Genomic DNA, 18,055 nt, shown 5'->3' on the forward strand with positions numbered 1-18,055 from the left:
AATGTTTTTTTGACAATGATCCTGACTTTTTTTAATATTTATTTTATTTTTTTGTTTTGGCCGCATCGGGTCTTCATCGTGGGATGCAGCATCTTCGTTGCAGCATGCGGGATCTTTCTGTGGCGCGCAGCCTCTTCCTTGTAGCATGTAGGCTTCTCTCTAGTTGTGGCACGCGGGTTTTCTGTCTCTAGTTGAGGTGTGCGGGCTCAGTAGTTGTAGCGCGTTAGCTTAATTGCCCCATGGCATGTGGGATCTTAGCTCCCGACCAGGGATCAAACCCACGTCCCCTGCGTTGGAAGGTGGATTCTTTACCACTGGACCACCAGGGAAGTCCCCAGATAGTATGTTTACATGGTTCACAAATCTAAATTATATAAAAAGCTCTATACTGAGGTGCTGAACATCCCAGCAGTTTCTGTGTGTCCTTCAAGGGCTGCTTTGTGCAAATACAAGCAAAGAGAACATATCCTTCCTCCTTTTCTCCTGTCTACCTACCTTGATGTTGTTCACTTATCAGCTCGGCCTCGAGGCCTGTCGTTATCCTATCAGCCAGTGAGCTCTCCTGCATCCCTCTCCTTGTAACAGGTGTGTGCTATTCCAAGAGGCAGCCATCCCTTCCACTAGCCCCTCTTCTGTGGGTGGCAGGGAGGTTGTCTCCCATGTTTTGCTATTACCAACAAGGCTGCAAGAAATAATAACCTCGTACATACATCATTTTGTCCAGGGCAGGTAAACATTGGCTTTGGGACAATCTCACAGTGCGAAGTGGCACCTTGGAGTCATTGTTAATTGACATTTCCCATGGTGAATGAAGGTAATCTTTTCATATGTCTAAGACTTCTTTGTACTTTTTCCTCTGAACTGTTCATATCCTTTGTCTACTTCTCTATTGGGTCTTTTTGTTCTTAATCTATAAAAACTCTTTATACATTAGGAAGATAAATCTTCTGTCTGTGATTTACATGCAGTATTTTCACCCAGGATGTCATCTGTCTTTTGATCTTGTTGTTGGTATTTTTTGGCATTTTTGCAGAGGCTCTTTTGTTGGTTTTCTTGCTTTTGTGTGTTCTAAGGTTTATGCAGTTGAAAGTATCAAATTTTTCTTTTGTGGTCTGGATTTACAAGTCATGATAGGAAAGCCTTCCCCACTGGAAGCTTGCTTATAAAGGAATTTGTCCATGTTTTCTGCTAATAAAAAGCCACCTTGTTCGTGGGGAGGGCCCAGAAGCACAGTCTTTTGCTCGATGGTGAACCTGACTTTGCTCACCTAGTATTTTTCTCCATCAAACACTGCAGGCTGATCTGTGGAGGCAGCAGCCTCCGGCCCAGGGCAGACGTCACCATGGCCTTCCTGATACACCTGCTGGTCTGTACCTTCGGGATGGGCTCCTGGGTGGCCATCAACGGGCTCTGGGTAGAGCTGCCCCTGCTGGTAACGGAGCTGCCCGAGGGCTGGTACCTGCCCTCCTACCTCACAGTTATCATCCAGCTGGCCAACGTCGGCCCCCTGCTGGTCACCCTACTTCATCACTTCCAACCCGGCTGCCTTTCCGAGGTGCCTATCATCTTCACTGTGCTGGGGGTGGGCACCATCGCCTGCACCCTCTTGGCCTTCCTCTGGAATGTCACCTCCTGGGTGCTGGGCAGCCACCACAGCATCGCCTTTCTGGTCCTCACCTTCTTCCTGGCCCTGGTGGACTGCACCTCCTCCGTCACCTTCCTGCCCTTCATGAGCAGGCTGCCCACCCACTACCTCACCACCTTCTTTGTGGGTGAAGGACTCAGCGGCCTCCTGCCTGCCCTGGTGGCTCTCGCCCAGGGCTCGGGTCTCACCACCTGTGTCAACATCACTGAGACATCAGACACCACCCCGATCCCTGAGACCACCAGGAACACGGACAGCCCACAGGTACCTGGCATTACCCAGAGCTGTTGCAGCTCTGTTCTTGGTCATAAGCAAGATCCTGCGGAGGGCTGGTGTTCCCTAGATGTTGGGTAGACCAGTGTTCTTGACCTGGCCTGGGGGAGCTGCTGAGACATATGCCAGCGGGCACCCCCCTCACCCCCAGCCCTGAAATCCTTGGGGTCAGGTGTGTTTTGGAATCTGCAGTTTCAGATTTTAGAACACACTTACCCCAAGTCTGGGACAGGGCCTGTGACTCAGCAATGCAGCACAGTGACCCCCGCTGCCCACAGCCTGGGGCGTTCATGCCCAGTAGGCAGATGAAGGCTGTAAATAGACTCATATCCAGCTCAAGTGTTGCTGTCAAATGAGTCACAGAAAAATTCTGGCTTTTAGAGCTTTCTGGATTTCAGAATTGCAGATAAGGGATTGTAAACGTGTATGTATGCAGAGTTCCCCAGGTGTCACTAATGTACAGACAGGGCTGAGAACCATAGACTTTAGACGTTGCTTCAATACCTCGTGCTGTTACAACATCAAACTTCCTCACTGGATTTTGGACAGTATATACACCTAACACTATCCAAACCACCGCAGTACAGCCGTGTTTGCGAACCAGTGGCCTGGGCCACCAGAGCATGAAAGCATTTTTCTTTTTCGAGAGTTTGAATTAGTTGATAACATTTAAATTTTTTGAAATTTCACATACATAAATCTAGAGGCGTGATATCTCTCGGAAAAAAGTCGCCACAGGGCGCCTTTGGGTGGGGCCGCTCTCCTGTCTCCAGCCAGCCCCTCCTCTGAACATGTATATTTGTGGTTACCAGCCCTGGAGGGCAGTCAGGGGGGGAAGCTGTAGCTTCTGGGTCAGAAAGAACCAAGTGCGCTGGCTTCGCCACGTACTCCCCGGAACCCTCAGGTAAGACAAACCGTCCTGACACCTCTGTGCCCTCTAAAACCAGGGGTGACGGACCCCACTGCGCGGGGCCGTCAGAAGGCGCACGCGAGCTACTACGTGCACCGTGCTGCTGTGCAGTGAGCAATCAGTCAGCGTGAGCGTTTATTATCCATCACTTACTTATTAATAATAATGCCTAATATTATTATATACAGGCAGACCTTGGAGATAATTGAGGGTTTGGTTCCGGACCACTGCAATAAAGCGATATTGCAATAAAGAGAGTCACACAAATTTTTTTTGGTTTCCCAGTGCATATAAAAGTTATGTTTACCACTATATGTAGTCTATTAAGTGTACAGTAGCATTATGTCTAAAACAACAATGTACATACCTTCATTAAAAAATACTTTATTGCTAAAACATGCTAACCATCATCTGAGCCTTCAGCAGGTCGTAAACTTTTTGTTAGTGGAGGGTTTGAAATATTTCGAGAATTACCAAAATGTGACCCAGAGATACAAAGTGGACAAATGCTGTTGGGAAAATGGCACCAATATACTTGCTCGATGTAGGGTTGCCACAAAACTTCGGTTTGTGTACACACACACACAAAATGCGACATCCACGAAGTGTAACAAAGTGAAGCACAATGAAGCAAGGTGTGCCTGTATTGTCATCATTAATTGGGTTGTTACCTGTGCCCTGACGTCACCCAGGGATCCGACTGACCCTTGTTTTGTCTTTCCCAGGGAGCTAGCAGCACTTTGGTGTCTGAGTTCGCTAGGACAGCACCCTCCGTGGTCCACCTGGAAAGCCACTACCTCCCCGCCACCTTCTCGCCCTTCGTCTTCTTCCTCCTGCTCTCCTTCATGATGGCCTGCTGCCTCATTGCTTTCTTTTTCCTCCAGCGTCTACCCAGGCGCTGGCAAGCTTCCATAGAAGACCTCCTCACCTCTCAGGTCACCCTCCACTCCATCCGGCCGCAGGAAGGGAAGGACCTGGGCCCCCGAGGCCCGGAGGACAGCGGCAAGGGCCAGGAGCCTCTGGAGGAGAAGACAGCCCCCCGGCACCTGGCCCACCTGACCTTCATCTACATCCTGGTGGCCTTTGTGAACGCACTCACCAACGGCGTGCTACCCTCCGTGCAGACCTACTCCTGCCTGTCCTATGGGCCTGTGGCCTACCACCTGTCCGCCACCCTCAGCTCCATGGCCAACCCTCTCGCCTGCTTCCTCTCCATGTTTCTGCCTAACAGGTCTACCCCCACCTGGCCCTGGAGAACTCTGGTTGGGGGCACACTTCACGTCAGAACCCAGAATCCCACACCCACCTATCAGGCTGGATGTGTAGTGGTTAAGAATATGGTTTCTGGGGCTCAACTGCCTGGGTTCAAAGCCCGGCTCTGCCACTTACTAGCTTTGTGATACTGGACAAGTCACTCCACCTCTCTGTGCCTCAGGAATCTAGAAAGTGGGGATAATCATAGGTCTTCTTCCTAGGTTGCTGGAGGCATAAGACGAGCTAATCTGGTAAAGCTTTTACAGCAGTGGCACATGTCAGGTCCACCGTCGCCACCATTGGCCCATGTGGAGGAGCAAGCAGGAAGTGAGGTTCCCATTTACAAATAGAAACCCTGAGGCTTGGAGAAAGGGTCTGCCATGGTCTAATTCCCAGGATCTCAGCCCTGCCCTCCTGCCTCCGGCCCATGCTGGCTCCCTTACAGCTGCAGTTCTAGAAGAATGGCTGGGCAAATTGATAAAATGCAGATTGATCCAGCCTAGATTTCAAATTTTTTTAAATATAAATATTTATTTATTTATGGCTGTGTTGGGTCTTCGTTGCTGCGCGCGGGCTTTCTCTAGTTGCGGCGAAGCGGGGGCTGCTCTTCGTTGCGGTGTGCGCGGGCTTCTCATTGCGGTGGCTTCTCTTGTTGCGGAGCACGGGCTCTAGGCGTGCGGGCTTCAGTAGCTGTGGCTCGAGGGCTCTAGAGCGCAGGCTCAGTAGCTGTGGCGTACGGGCTTAGTTGTTCCGCGGCATGTGGGATCTTCCCAGACCAGGGCTCGAACCCGTGTCCCCTGCATTGGCAGCAGATTCTTAACCACTGTGCCATCAGGGAAGTCCCAATTTCATATTTTAATAAGCAGCCTAAGTGGTTCTGATGTAGGGACTTCGGATCCGCACAGGAGAAACACCCACCTTGGGGTTGTGAAACTTTAGGTGTCCCTGCCTCCCACGTGCTCCTCTGCCCTGCCTGGCCTCACAGCCTCTTAGCCCTGCCCACCCCCCACCCCCCAGCCCGGGAAGGAGGAGTAATGAGGACAGGAGAGCTGGACAGAAGATGTCACTTTGCCAGAAAGCTGATTTTTCTCCCTTGAGGTTTAAAAACTGTGGAGGGAAGCTGGAGATTTCTCAGGGAGCAGGACCAGAGGCCACAGACCTGTGGACGCTGAGACGCCCAGAATGTTAGAAATACAGAGTCTGAGAGTCTCAGAATTCAAGAATTTTGGAGCAGAATGAGTCCTTAGAGGCAGGGCAGCCCCTCCACTGTCACCTAGGGGTGCATACCTGTCAGTGTTCTGAAGAATGTGGCCAGGGAGACCCCAGGGAAAAGGCCTCAAATGAAGGATGGTGTCCTCAGTGGTCAGACCGAGGGCCTACATGGAAGGCCACCAGTGTAGTGCCTCTAAGCCAGCCACCAGGACCTCCAGATCATGCAAACCTCACGTTGTAGACAAGGCAGCTGAGGCTGGAGGGAGAAGGGTCACCTGAGGTCGCACAGCACACACCCTGCAGTGCCAGTAACATGATCCAAGCCTCCCGCTCATCAGCGCAGTTTCCTGGCTGGGCTGGGGAGTATCACAGCAGGAAATGGCAGCAGATGGTAGCAGGTGGGCCCACAGCCAGGGCCAGGCCCTGCACACTCTGCTCCCCAGCCCCACAAGACTCATTACGCAGGTGAGGAAACTGAGGCTTAGGGACCAGTCCTGCGGGTAGAACTGAGATTTGAACCAGGCTTATGTAGCACTAGAGTCTATTCTGTTTTTCCTGCTGGGATGCTGGGCCCTGCTGTTAACACTCAGGATGACTTAGGCCAGCCTTGACCCCAGGAACCTCGCTGACCCACTTGAACTGGGTAGCCTGGAAGTTTCCACATGGGTCTAACCTCTAAGCCTGGAGACTCTGACCACTCCCTGTGGCCCCCTGGGGCTGGGGCAGGGTGGGGGAGTAGGGGCAGAGGTCAGGCTACTCACCTCCTCTATTCACGTCCCACCCCCCGCTCTGTCCTAGGTCTCTGCCATTCCTGGGGGTCCTTACAGTGCTCGGGACCGGCTTTGGGGCCTACAACATGGCCATGGCCGTGATGAGCCCCTGCCCCCTCATGCAGGGCCACTGGGGTGGAGAAGTCCTCATCGTAAGTATCTGGCCTGTGGAGCTGTCTGCCTCCCACCCCCCAGCTAGCCAAGGCCTGGGAGGTCGAGAGTATAGCCCCTTCTCTTGACCAAAGTCTTTGTGGTTACTCACTCAGGAAGCCCAAGGTTGGGGGGAGGGGGAGGGATGCTTCTTATTTGGAAACAGAGGCTTAAGAAGGTGAGCTGGCTGGTCCAAGGTGACAGTCCAGCTTCTCCCCTGAATGCCACACTCTTTCCACTATGTGTATGTCAGCGTGGCCTTCTCTTAGTTGCCCTTGACTTGATCATGAGACAGAAAAGCTATTGGGCTCTCCTTTGTCCTTGGGGAGGTCAACTCAGGGGGCCCCGTTAGTCCAGCAGAGTCACCCGCAAAAGGCTCTCCTTGAACTTAGAGGTTATTCCATGGGGTCCCCTTAGCCCTGTTCAGTCACCCTAGAAGCGCCCTTCGTCCTTGGGGCTTGCCCCAAAGTTACCTTCACTGCTGAGTCTCTCCCAACCAATCCCCGCAGGTGGCTTCGTGGGTGCTGTTCATTGGCTGTCTGAGCTATGTCAAGGTGATGCTGGGCGTGATCCTGCGTGACCGTAGCCGCAGCGCCCTCTTGTGGTGCGGGGCGGCGGTGCAGCTGGGCTCGCTCCTCGGAGCGCTTATCATGTTCCCACTGGTCAACGTGTTGAGGCTCTTCTCATCCGCTGACTTCTGCAGCCTGCAGTGCTCCACCTAGGCCAACTGAAGTGGCGTGGTCCATCACAAGGCCCCGCCCCCATGACTAACACCCGGAAACTGGGACCCCTCGAGGCAAGGCGTGTGCCCAAGGTCGCAGAGCCAGTGGTAGGGAGCTAGGAGGCAGAGCTCTTTAACTGATTTGCAGCACCCTGCTGGAGGATGTTAGAAGCGGAACAGCTGGGAGGTTGAGCTGCCCATTATAAGCTATGTGACCTTGGGGAAGTCACTTGATTGCTCTATCCCTCTGTTTCTTCATCCATAAAATGGGGATTATAAGAAATAACACCTACTTCATAGGTTTGGCACAGGGATAAAATGCAGAAGCACCCAGCACATCCCGATCTGACACCCAACAGTACTAACAGGAGTGACAATCTACAAAGCCTAGAAGTGGCCAGAGGCGTTGAGAGATGACCCCTTCCCCATATCCTTTTTCCCCCATTGTCTCAGAGAAGCTTCTAGAAGACAGATGGCTAACGGTGGAATCTCAGGCACCTTGGCTTCCCAATTCCCACTATGGAGGAACATTGCACCCCTTCCTGTCACCCCTGCTGACCCAGGAAGGCCCACTCCTTGGAGATTAAGTGACCTCCTAAGAGGCAGAGAGAGGATTGGGGCGGAGGGGCCACAGCAAGACTCTGAACGTGAGTCCCCCCCCACCCCATTCACCGGCCGACACTGAACTGGGAGGCAGTCCTCTGAACTGGGGGGAGGAGGAGAGTGGGGAAGAGTATGTTAGCTACCTGATAGTTTTTTGGTTTTACTTTTTGTTTTTCTTTTTTTAAATAAAGACATTCCCTGCTTTTACACTAAGGTCAGCCTTCCAAGAAAAAGTCCAGCATGAACACCAAAAAAAAAGTTTCAATATAATCAGCTTTCAGTTGGTTCTAAGGTCAAGGCTGAGCTCAGAAATAAACAGAATCAAGGACTTAGAGAATGTCTGGTCCTGGGACTTCTTTGCTTTTGAGGTTTGTTTTGTTTGCTTGCCGCCACCCTTCCTTTTTAATTTTGAATAGATAATATAGTCACATGTTTCAAAAGTCAGAAAATATAAAATGATGTTCAGCAAAAAAATTCCATCCCTGTCCACTCCCCCCTCTGCCCAGTTCCCCTTAACACATACATGAGCACTTTTATTTGTTCCCTGTTTACTCTTCCAGAGATTATGCAAATATAAGCAAATTCAAACATAGAGCCTTTTTACATAAAAAGTAGTAAACTGCTGTGTACTTTGCACTTTCAGGCAACAGTGAAAATGCAGAGAGCCTTCTTGTTCTTTGTCGTGACTGCATAGTATTCCACTGTGTGGAGGTGCCAGATTTGTTCAACCAGCCCTCTGTAGAAAGACATTTGAAGGTGTTGGAGACAAAATTAAACACTAAATCTCCCACCAACCCCAAAAACCTCTCCATAAAAGTAGAAAAGAAAGAAAATAGTTTTACTATTGAATATATGTTCAACCTGATTGTGGTGCACATCACAGACGGTCTGCTAAAAAGATTGCACAAGCAGAAACTCTACCCTTCTATATAGTCCAGTAGACACAACCTATTACATCCAGGTTCTCAAATGATAACCTCAAGTAAGAGAAGTAGATAACACGGTTTGTCATTCTGAACTCAGCTAGTGATTGGGGTGGCTCTCTGTGTTAGCTAATTGTCCTTAACCACAGGAAAGAAGAACTCATATCTTTATGAAAGGAGGTGGCTTCGCAACTTGGAGCCAAACCCTGAGTTAAGCTCCCACACTCCGGAGACTGGGTGATGGGGTGTGGCTTCCTGATATTTACATTGCAGACAGAGGGTTCCCTTGTGTGGTAAAACTGGCAAGAGGCTCATTCAGCTTTTTTAAAAGCCTCTCATACATGCAAAAAGGAGCAGAGAAAGAATTTACGTTTTCTAAATTAAATGCTCAAGAAAAGGGAGTGGGGATGTCTCTTTCCCTTTTGGGCACCAGAAAGAAATGTTTTTATTTGTATTTGCCCTTACAAGGGCATTTGGGTTGTTTCCAGTCTTCTCTCCCAGAAAAGACATTGGAGTAGATAATGAGCAAGAAGACCATCTCTCTACTGACGTGGGAAGATGCTCCAAGATTAATTACACACGTGGGAAGCAGATGCAGAAGAACGTGTAGAGTGCGGTGCTGGCCATGCTAATACACTCTGTCGAGCACTAGGTGGGAGGGCGGGTGACTTGCTGTTTGGAAAAGGCACCTCCATCTGACAGCCCTCTCTATGGTTTTGCTTCCGCCCTCCTCCTTGGAAGCCTGTGACCTTGACAACCTTTTAGTTACCAGGCACAAGTCAGCTGTCCTCCACCTCCTCCTCTGTACAATGGAGACAATAAAAGCCCCTCCCTTTCAGGGTTGTTGTGAGGGTTAATCAGCCCCACACTTGCAAAGAGTGAATGCTCAATAACTGTCATTAAAAAGCTTCCACTTTGAGAGAATATCTGCTATGGACCCTGGATGCCCCTTCCACCCCACCCCCACCCACCCCCTCCCTGAACTTAAGTCCAGTTGACCCACGTCACGTGATGTCTCTACAGTCCAACCAAGGAAGTTTCCCTGAAGAATGAGAGCAGAACTCTGGACTCTGCCTAGGGTTGGCAGCGGGTGGGCATCCCTGAGGACGACCCCGCTCCCCAAGCTGGTATCTCAAGGTGGTTGGAGGGAAGGAGGTAAAGCAAGAAGGAAGGAGCCTTCTGGGCAGCAGAAACTGCACTTGCAAAAGTGGTGGGGCAGGAGGCAGCAGGCCGCATTCAAGCGCCTAAAAGGAGGCCAGATTAGGGAGGCCAGGGGCAGGCACAGAGGCAAGGGCCTGAGAGGCCAAGGTTGTGAAGGGGTGGAGGGTTGTGTTGGCCTCTGTGGGTTTTGGCGGGGAGGTGGTGATATTGCCGGGAACCACAGCAGATACAAACAGACTTGGAAACTACTGCAGCCATCTGGGCAGAAAGGGCCCTGCGCTGGGTGAGCCATGCAAAGGCCAGCTTATCACACAGGCTGACATATACGATTTGTCCTTTTTGGTCTCCTAAGAAATTTTCCTGGAAGTCAATGACTGATTGAGCAAAGAGTCTCTAAATAAAAAGGACAGAACGACCTTCCTTCCACCCCAGGCCATGGATGGGAGCTAAAGGGATCCGAGTATGGAGAGCAGGTAAGGTCTCAGCCTCTGCCCCGAGAAACCAGAGCAAGAAGGGCTGATCTGGTTTGAAGCTGGCCACCCAAATCCCGAGTGGGGGTCCCCAGGAGACATTCCCTCCCACCATTTTGCTGGTAGTATACTCTGAGAAATGTTTAGAACTGTCTGGAAAACAGAGCCTGAAAAGTGACATCTGGGGCAGGAGTCTCACAGGCCCCGGTGCTCTGGGGAGATTGACCTGGTCAGAGCTGCCCTAGGTTTAGGCAAATCCAGCCAGCCTCTGCCCAAGAGCGCTGAGCCCGAACCCAGCTTCAGCCCCGTCCTGTCATTTTCTGCAGTGGAGACACCCTGCAAACCACCTTCCAGAGAAACTGCAGAGAGCAGGGGGCACGGCGGTATGGTTTGATTTATACCTTCTAATGCTTTAGACGGATGGCACATGGGCCTCTGAGTGGGTCCCAGGCCCTGCAAATGGGGTCATGTGCGAGCAGTGGTCCTCGCTCTTCAGGGCTCCGAGCTCCATGAGGGAAGGCTTGCATCTGGACTGTTTATCCTGGACCCACAGGCCTCACCATGCCTTGCCCTGAGAAGGGCTCAGCGAATATTACTTAGTGGTGGGAAGAACGGCCTCTCCAAAGCTGTGCATGCCCTGATTCCTGAAACCTGTAAATATGTTACCTTACACAGCAAAAGGGGGTTTACTGATGGAATTAAGGTTACAGACCTTAAAATAGCGAGTTTATTTTGGATTTCTTGAGTGGGCCCAATCTAATCACATGAATCTTTAAAAAACAGAGAATCAGAAGAGATTCAGCTGAAGAAATGAGAAGAAAGATGCAGCACCAGCCACTACAACAGCAAAAAACCCAAACAATCCTATTAAAAATGGACAAAGGACCTGAATATATGTCTTTCCAAAAAGACACACACATGACCAACAGGTACATGAAAAGGTGTTCAACATCACTAATCATCAGGGAAATGCAAATTAAAACCACAATGAGATATCTACCACATGGCTGTTATCGAAAAGACAAGAGTTAAGTGTGCGTGGGGATGTGGAGAAAGGGCAACCCTCGTGCACTGTTGGCAGGAGTGTAAATTCACGCAGCCACTATGGAGAACGGTATGGAGGTTCCTCAAAAAACTAAAAATAGAACTACCATACGATCCAGCAATCCCACTTCTAGGTATATAACTGAAGGAAATAAAATTACTATCTCAAAGAGATATCTGCACCTTCATGTTTATTGCAGCCTTGTTTACAATAGCCAAGACATGGAAACAACCTAAGTGTCCATCAACAGATGACTGGATAAAGAAATGTATTTTTATACACAGTGGAATAATAATCAGCTATAAAAAATAAAGAAATCCATGGGACTTCCCTGCTGGCACAGTGGTTGAGAATCTGCCTGCTAATGCAGGGGACACGGGTTCGAGCCCTGGTCTGGAAGGATCCCACATGCCACGGAGCAACTAAGCCCATGTGCCACAGCTACTGAGCCTGCACGTCTGGAGCCTGTGCTCTGCAACAAGAGAGGTCGCGACAGCGAGAGGCCCATGCACCGCGAGGAAGAGTGGCCCCCGCTCGCCACAACTAGAGAAAGCCCTCGCACAGAAACGAAGATCCAACACAGCCAAAAATAAATAAATTAATTAATAAACTCCTACCCCCAACATCTAAAAAATAAATAAATAAATAAAATAAAATAAAATAAAGAAATCCTGCCATTTGTGATAATATGGATGGACCTTGAGGGGCACAATGTTAAGTGCAGTAAGTCAGACAGAGAAAGACATACTGTATAGTCTCACTTATAAAATCTTAAAAAAAACTGAACTGATAGAAACAGAGTAGATTGGTGGTTGCCGGTGAAACCATGCATCTCAGAGTGGGACTTGAACCCACGGTCTTTTAACTGTGATCACACACCTGGTCTCAGGACTTAATGAAGCTCAGGTTCTTGATGTCTCGTCACAGAATGAATTCAGTGAGAGACAAAGTGATAGGTAAGAAGCGGGTTTACTTAGAGAGAAACACACTCCACAGACAGAGTGTGAGCCGTCTCAGAAGGTGAGAGTGACACCAGGGTATGGGGTTGTCAGTTTTTATAGGGGTGGGTAATTTCCTAGGCTAATGAGTGGGAGGAGTATTCCAGATATTTGGGGGAAGGGGCGGGGATTTCCAGGAATTGGGGCACCGCCCACTTTTTGACCTTTTCGGTCAGCCTTGGAACGGTCATGGCACCTGTGGGTATGTCATTTAGCGTGCTGATGTGTATAAGCCTCAGCGTATACTGAGGCTTAAGGTCTAGTGGAAGTCTTGTCTGCCATCCTGGACCTAGTTGGTTCTAACCATTTATGTCTTGTCATATGGCTATGTCGTTCTTTTAAAGGTTGTGCCCTGCTCCCTTCACCCCTGTTTCACCAGGGGCTGGGGGTGGAGGAAATGAGGAAATGTTAGTCAAACAGTACAGACTTCCAGTTACAAGATGAATAAGTCCTGGGGAAGTAATATACAGCATGATGACTATAGTTAACAATAATACTGTATTGTATACTTGATGACTTCCCTGGCAGTCCAGCGGTTAAGACTCCATGCTTCCAATGCTACGCGGTGCAGCAAAAACAAACAAACAAACAAAAAAAAACTGTATTGGGACTTCCCTGGTGGCACAGTGGATAAGAATCCACCTGCCAATGCAAGGGACACGGGTTTGATCCCTGCTCTGTGAAGATCCCTCATGCCGCGGAACAACTAAGCCACAACTACTGAGCCTACATCTAGAGCTCTCCTGCCACAACTACTGAAGCCCACGTGCCTAGAGCCCGAGCTCTGCAAAAGAAAAGCCACCGCAATGAGAAGTCCGCGCACCGCAACGAAGAGTAGCCCCCACTCGCCGCAGCTAGAGAAAGCCGGCGCGCAGCAACGAAGACCCAATGCAGCCAAAAATAAATAAATAAATTTATTTTTTTAAAAACTGTATTATATGCTTGAAAGTCACTAAGAGAGTAGTTGTTAAATATTCTCACCACACACAAAATGGTAACTATCTGAGGTGATGAATGTGTTAAGTAACCTCATTGTGGTAACCGTATATATACATGCATCAGATCATCAGAATATACACCTTAAACTTACACAGTGTTATATGTCAATTATATCTCAATAAAGCTGAAGACAGAAAGAAAGAGGGGAATGGAGAAAGAAAGAAAGAAAGAAAGAAAGAAAGAAAGAAAGAAAGAAAGAAAGAAAGAAAGAAAGAAAGAAAGAAAGAAAGAAAGAAAGAAAGAAAGAAAGAAAGAAAGAAAGAAAGGAAGGGAGAAAGGAAGGGAGAGAGGGAGAGAGGGAGAGAAAGGGAGGGAGGGAGGGAGGGAAGGAAGGAAGAGAAAGGAGAAAAGAAAGAGAGAGAGGAAGAAAAAGAAAAAAGGAAAGAGAAAGAAGAGGGAGAAAAAGGAGGAGGAGGAAGGAAGGAAGGAAGAAAGGAAGGAAGGGAGGAAGGAAAAAACAAAGACTTGGCAGAAGTCAGAGAGATGCCAAGTGTCCTGGCTCTGAGATTCAGGAAAAACACACATGCAAAGGCCAAGAGAGAGGCCCTGAGAAACCAAACGCAGCCCTGGCTGACAGCCATCGAGGAAGCAGGATCCTGCAACTGCAAGGAACTTGATTCTGCCAGTGACCTGAATGGCACGGAAGCAGATTCTCCCCCGTGGACACCTTGATTTTAGCCCTGTGAGACCTGTTTCCGGCTTCTAACCTAAGAATTGTGAGGTAATAAATTGGTATTGTTTTAAGCTGCTGTTTGAGGCAATTTGTTACAGCAGCAACAGAAAGCGGATACAATGGTGTTCCCTCTCTTGTTCTCACAGCCCCTTTAAGCTTGTAAGATGCATTCACGTGCATTGACAGTCACCCCCAGAGTCTGACATCACACTGCAGATGTGGAAGCAGAGGTCCAGATGGGGAGTGACCGAGCCAGAGTGCCCCAGAAAGTGGGCTGCAGAGACAGGGCACAGACACTGCCTCTGAATCTAGGGTTCTTTCTAATGAGCTGTTGGCATAAATACTGAGGTATCACACTTCAGCTTTATCCTGGAGGAAGGTGGTCCCAAGAACTTGGAAGCATAAAATCAGGGCTGCTCTGAGGAGAGACCCACAGAGTCATCTGAAAGGGAATTGAGAGGCATTCCACCATGCTTCCTCGGGGTTGGTCAGCACCGGAATCCCCGAAAAAGAAGCATCCACCGTGTCACCCCCGCTCATGTCCACCATGGTGACCATTAACTTTGTGGCTATAAAGAGCTTCCCACTGCTGCCCTTCCTGGTGGGCCAGATGCCAGGGCACAGGGCCATTGCCAAGGGCCTCCACATACCCCGGGCTCCTCCTGAGCCTTTACTGATTTAAATCTCACAGAAGGGCTTCCCTGGTGGCGCAGTGGTTGAGAGTGGCTGATGCAGGGGACATGGGTTCATGCCCCGGTCCGGAAAGATCCCACATGCCGCAGAGCGGCTGGGCCCGTGAGCCACGGCCACTGAGCGTCCGCGTCCGGAGCAGGCTCCGCAACAGGAGAGGTCACAACGGTGAGAGGCCCGCGTACCGCAAAAAAAAAAAAAAAAAAAAACTCACAGAAGCACTATGAAATACTTTCTATTATTATCAGTCCTATTTTGCACATGAAGAAACTGAGGCACAGAAAGGTTAAGTTACATGAGGTCACACAGCCAGTGAGTGGCAGAACCAGGACCTGGACCCAGAATGCCTAGGCTCTGTATCACATGATCTTTCGGTGTCAGCGACATGAGTCTCAAAACACGTGAACTCGCCAGAAAAACCTTGGCTTCAGACGAGGAAACTGGGCCACAGAGAGATACAGCGGTGTCCCGGTGTCATGGTCATCTGGTCTGAAATAGAAACAGAAAACTCCAACTTCATCACCCCCCAACACACACACACACACACGCACACATTCAAACTCCTCTGGAAGTGAAAAGAAGAAATTAGTGCTTTTGTAGGCAGGATGTGATTTACACATGCAGAGACTAGTGGTATCCCTTTAAGAATGAGTAGCAGAGGCGCTAGAAGTTGCCAGAGTTTTGTCACATACAACGCCTTGAAATTCCGATTTTGCCGTGGCATGGCTTGTCCCGATTCACTTCACGATGTTTATAGAGGTAAAACCTGGGGAAACCGCCATGACAATGTTTGGTGTTTCCAGGACTCTGCCTTTCATTTGGAAACTGGTGGGTGATCAGCTGGCTTCTGGGTGTGCCTGAAGAAAGAAAGGCTGCTCTATTACAACTTGCAATTTGGCCCAGACCCGTGTCTTCTCACAGGGCTCAGTGGTTAGAGTGTAAGATACATAGCTTTCTCTCTTGATAGGAAAGATACTCTTATTAAGAGAAAAAAGATAAGCAACAAATAGCACTGCTAGTTGCTACAATGTCCGTTCTCCTGTCTCTTTCATAGTCATAGAACCCCTGATTTTTATTTATTTATTTATTTTTATTTTTTATTTGTTTTTGGCTGCGTTGGGTCTTTGTTGCTGCACGCAGGCTTTCTCTAGTTGCAGTGAGCGGGGGCTACTCTTCGTTGTGGTGTGCAGGCTTCTCATTGTGGTGGCTTCTCTTGTTGCAGAGCATGGGGCTCTAGGCATGCGGGCTTCAGTAGCTGCAGCGCGCAGGCTCAGTAGTTGTGGCACACGGGCTTAGTTGCTCTGCAGCATGTGGGATCTTCCCGGACCAGGGTTCAAACCCGTGTCCCCTGCATTGGTAGGCAGATTCTTAACCAGTGCACCACCAGGGGAGTCCATAGAACTCCTGATTTTAGCTGGGCACATAGAATAAAGGCCCAGAATAAAGGCCACATTTCCCAGGCTTCCTTGTGGCTGGGAATGACCACGTGACTAAGTTTAGACAAATGGTACAAGAATAATGCTTATAACTTCCAGATTGTGTACTTAAAAGGCAGAGCAGGACCTCCAATTCCCATTTCCCCCTTCCTGCTGGCAGAAATGCAGATGTGATGCCTGGATCTGCAGCACCTATCTTAGACCAAGAGGAGGAAGCCACAGGTTGAGGATAATACAGCAAGAATATAGAAGGAGGCTGAAACCATGATTGTGGAGCTACCATTCTGCCTGGAACCCAGATCTAACGTGACAGAGAAATAAATTTCTGTTTTTTAAGCTTCTATAATGTGGGGGACATTTTGTTACAGCAGTGGAATTCTCATATTTGTATATGTATGTTTCTCTGTGTGTGTGTGTGTGTGTGTGTGTGCATGTGTGTGTGTGTGTGTGTGTGCATACATACACTCACACACTCACAGTTAGTCACACAGAAAGAGGCGAGGACCTGGAAAGATATACACTGAAATGTTAGCCTAGTTAATTCTGGAGGAAAGGATTTCTTGGTGATTTCTTTTTTCTTCTTGACACTTTGCTGTAATCTGAATTTTTTTCTTTGAGCATGTGTTATTTCAAAACTCGACAAAAATAAAGAAAAGCCTAAAGAAGGGAGCATCCTATAAATAGATCCCATTGTTTAAATCACCTTCATTTGCTTCATATGAGCCTTCATAGGTCACACACACACACACACACACACACACACACACACGGACATAAGATTTTACAGAATATTTGGCTTTGTTTCCTGTGGGTTGTGGAACTTTTTTTCAGATGTTCTTTTTACTGAACAAAATGTCTTGGAGATGGTTCCATGTCCCTATGTGTAGGGTGGCCTCGTTTCTTGTAAGCAGCACAAAGCACTCCCTGGCTGGGCATGCCAGGTTTACAGAAAAGCTCTGTTGATGGACCTCTGCAGTTTCCAATTTTAAGCTACTGAAAACAACACAGTGATGAAAGTCTTGAGACCTACCTCTCTGAACTGTATGGAGCTTTGAAGCTTCTTATCTGGCTCCCCTGCTTATTCACTGTGTGATCTCAGGCAACATACCGTGCATCTCTGAGTCTCTATCTTCTCACCTGTAAAACAGGGGAAATAACGAAGCTTGCTCTATAACATTATTGTGAGGATAATATCTAAAATGTATCACGGCTTACTGCATGCCAGGCACTTTCCTAAGTGCTTCTCAAGAGTTAACTAATTTAATGCTCGCAATAGGGTGACATGAGGTAATGCTTAGACAGATGCCCTGAAAGTTTTCTAGAATCTTCCAGCTTTCAGACAACCACCATGAAATCCTCTGGCTAAATCTTCATGTGGAACCATTTCAGAGACTTCTTAGAGTTGGTGGTCAAAGAAGATATTTGTATGATTTCAATCTTTTAAAATTTATTGAGATTCATTTTGTGGCCTGACATATGGTTTATCCTAGAGAACTTCTGATGTGCATTTAAGAAGAATGTATTCTGCTGTTGCTGGGTGGAATGTTCTACAAATGTCTTTTAGGTCTAGTTAGTTTATAGTGTTGTCCAAGTCTTCTATTTCCTTGTTGATCTTCTGCCTAGTTGTTCTATCCACTGTTGAAAGTGGGGCATTAAAGTGTCCACCTATTATTATTGAATTGTCTATTTCTCCTTTTAATTCTGTCCATTTTTGTTGTTTGTTTTTTGTTTGTTTTGATATTTTATTTATTTATTTATTTATTGGCTGCATCAAGTCTTAGTTGTGGCATGCAGGATCTTTCATTGTGGTGCGTGGGCTTCTCTCTAGTTGTGGCACACAGGCTCATTAGTTGTGGCACACAGGCTCTGTAGTTGTGGCACGTGAGTTTAGTTGCACCACAGCATGTGAGATCTCAGTTCCCTGACTAGGGATCGGACTGGCATCCCCTGAATTGCAAGACGGATTCCCAACCACTGGACTACCAAGGAAGTCCCCATTTTTGCTTCATATATTTTGGGTCTCTGTTGTTAGGTGCGTATGTGTTTATAGTTTTTATAAAATCATCCTGATGAGTTGACCCTCTGATATTGCTGTTTGCCTGATATATATTTTTCCATCCTT

The 18,055-nt window shown here is 48.4% G+C and overlaps 1 protein-coding gene across 1 annotated transcript; it reads left to right on the forward strand.

Annotated features, from left to right (window-relative positions):
* The first annotated feature begins 1,303 nt into the window (after positions 1 to 1,303).
* Positions 1,304 to 6,936, forward strand: SLC52A3 (solute carrier family 52 member 3). Its single transcript, XM_030830996.2, has 4 exons — positions 1,304 to 1,909; positions 3,554 to 4,059; positions 6,093 to 6,216; positions 6,724 to 6,936. Exons 1-4 carry the CDS (start codon positions 1,343 to 1,345, stop codon positions 6,934 to 6,936), a joined length of 1,410 nt encoding a protein of 469 aa, XP_030686856.1. The 5' UTR covers positions 1,304 to 1,342.
* The last annotated feature ends 11,119 nt before the right edge of the window (positions 6,937 to 18,055 follow it).

The sequence above is a fragment of the Globicephala melas genome, chromosome 15, assembly GCF_963455315.2.
Source record: "Globicephala melas chromosome 15, mGloMel1.2, whole genome shotgun sequence".
In the NCBI taxonomy this organism is placed as follows: domain Eukaryota; kingdom Metazoa; phylum Chordata; class Mammalia; order Artiodactyla; family Delphinidae; genus Globicephala; species Globicephala melas.

What these genes read in the sequence shown, in the direction of transcription:
- SLC52A3 (XM_030830996.2), top strand. Translation starts at nt 1,343, where the DNA reads ATGGCCTTCCTGATACACCTGCTGGTCTGTACCTTCGGGATGGGCTCC. An exon ending in GGAACACGGACAGCCCACAG is followed by an intron (nt 1,910 to 3,553) that starts GTACCTGGCATT and finishes TGTCTTTCCCAG; the next exon opens with GGAGCTAGCAGCACTTTGGT. An exon ending in GGGGTGGAGAAGTCCTCATC is followed by an intron (nt 6,217 to 6,723) that starts GTAAGTATCTGG and finishes CAATCCCCGCAG; the next exon opens with GTGGCTTCGTGGGTGCTGTT.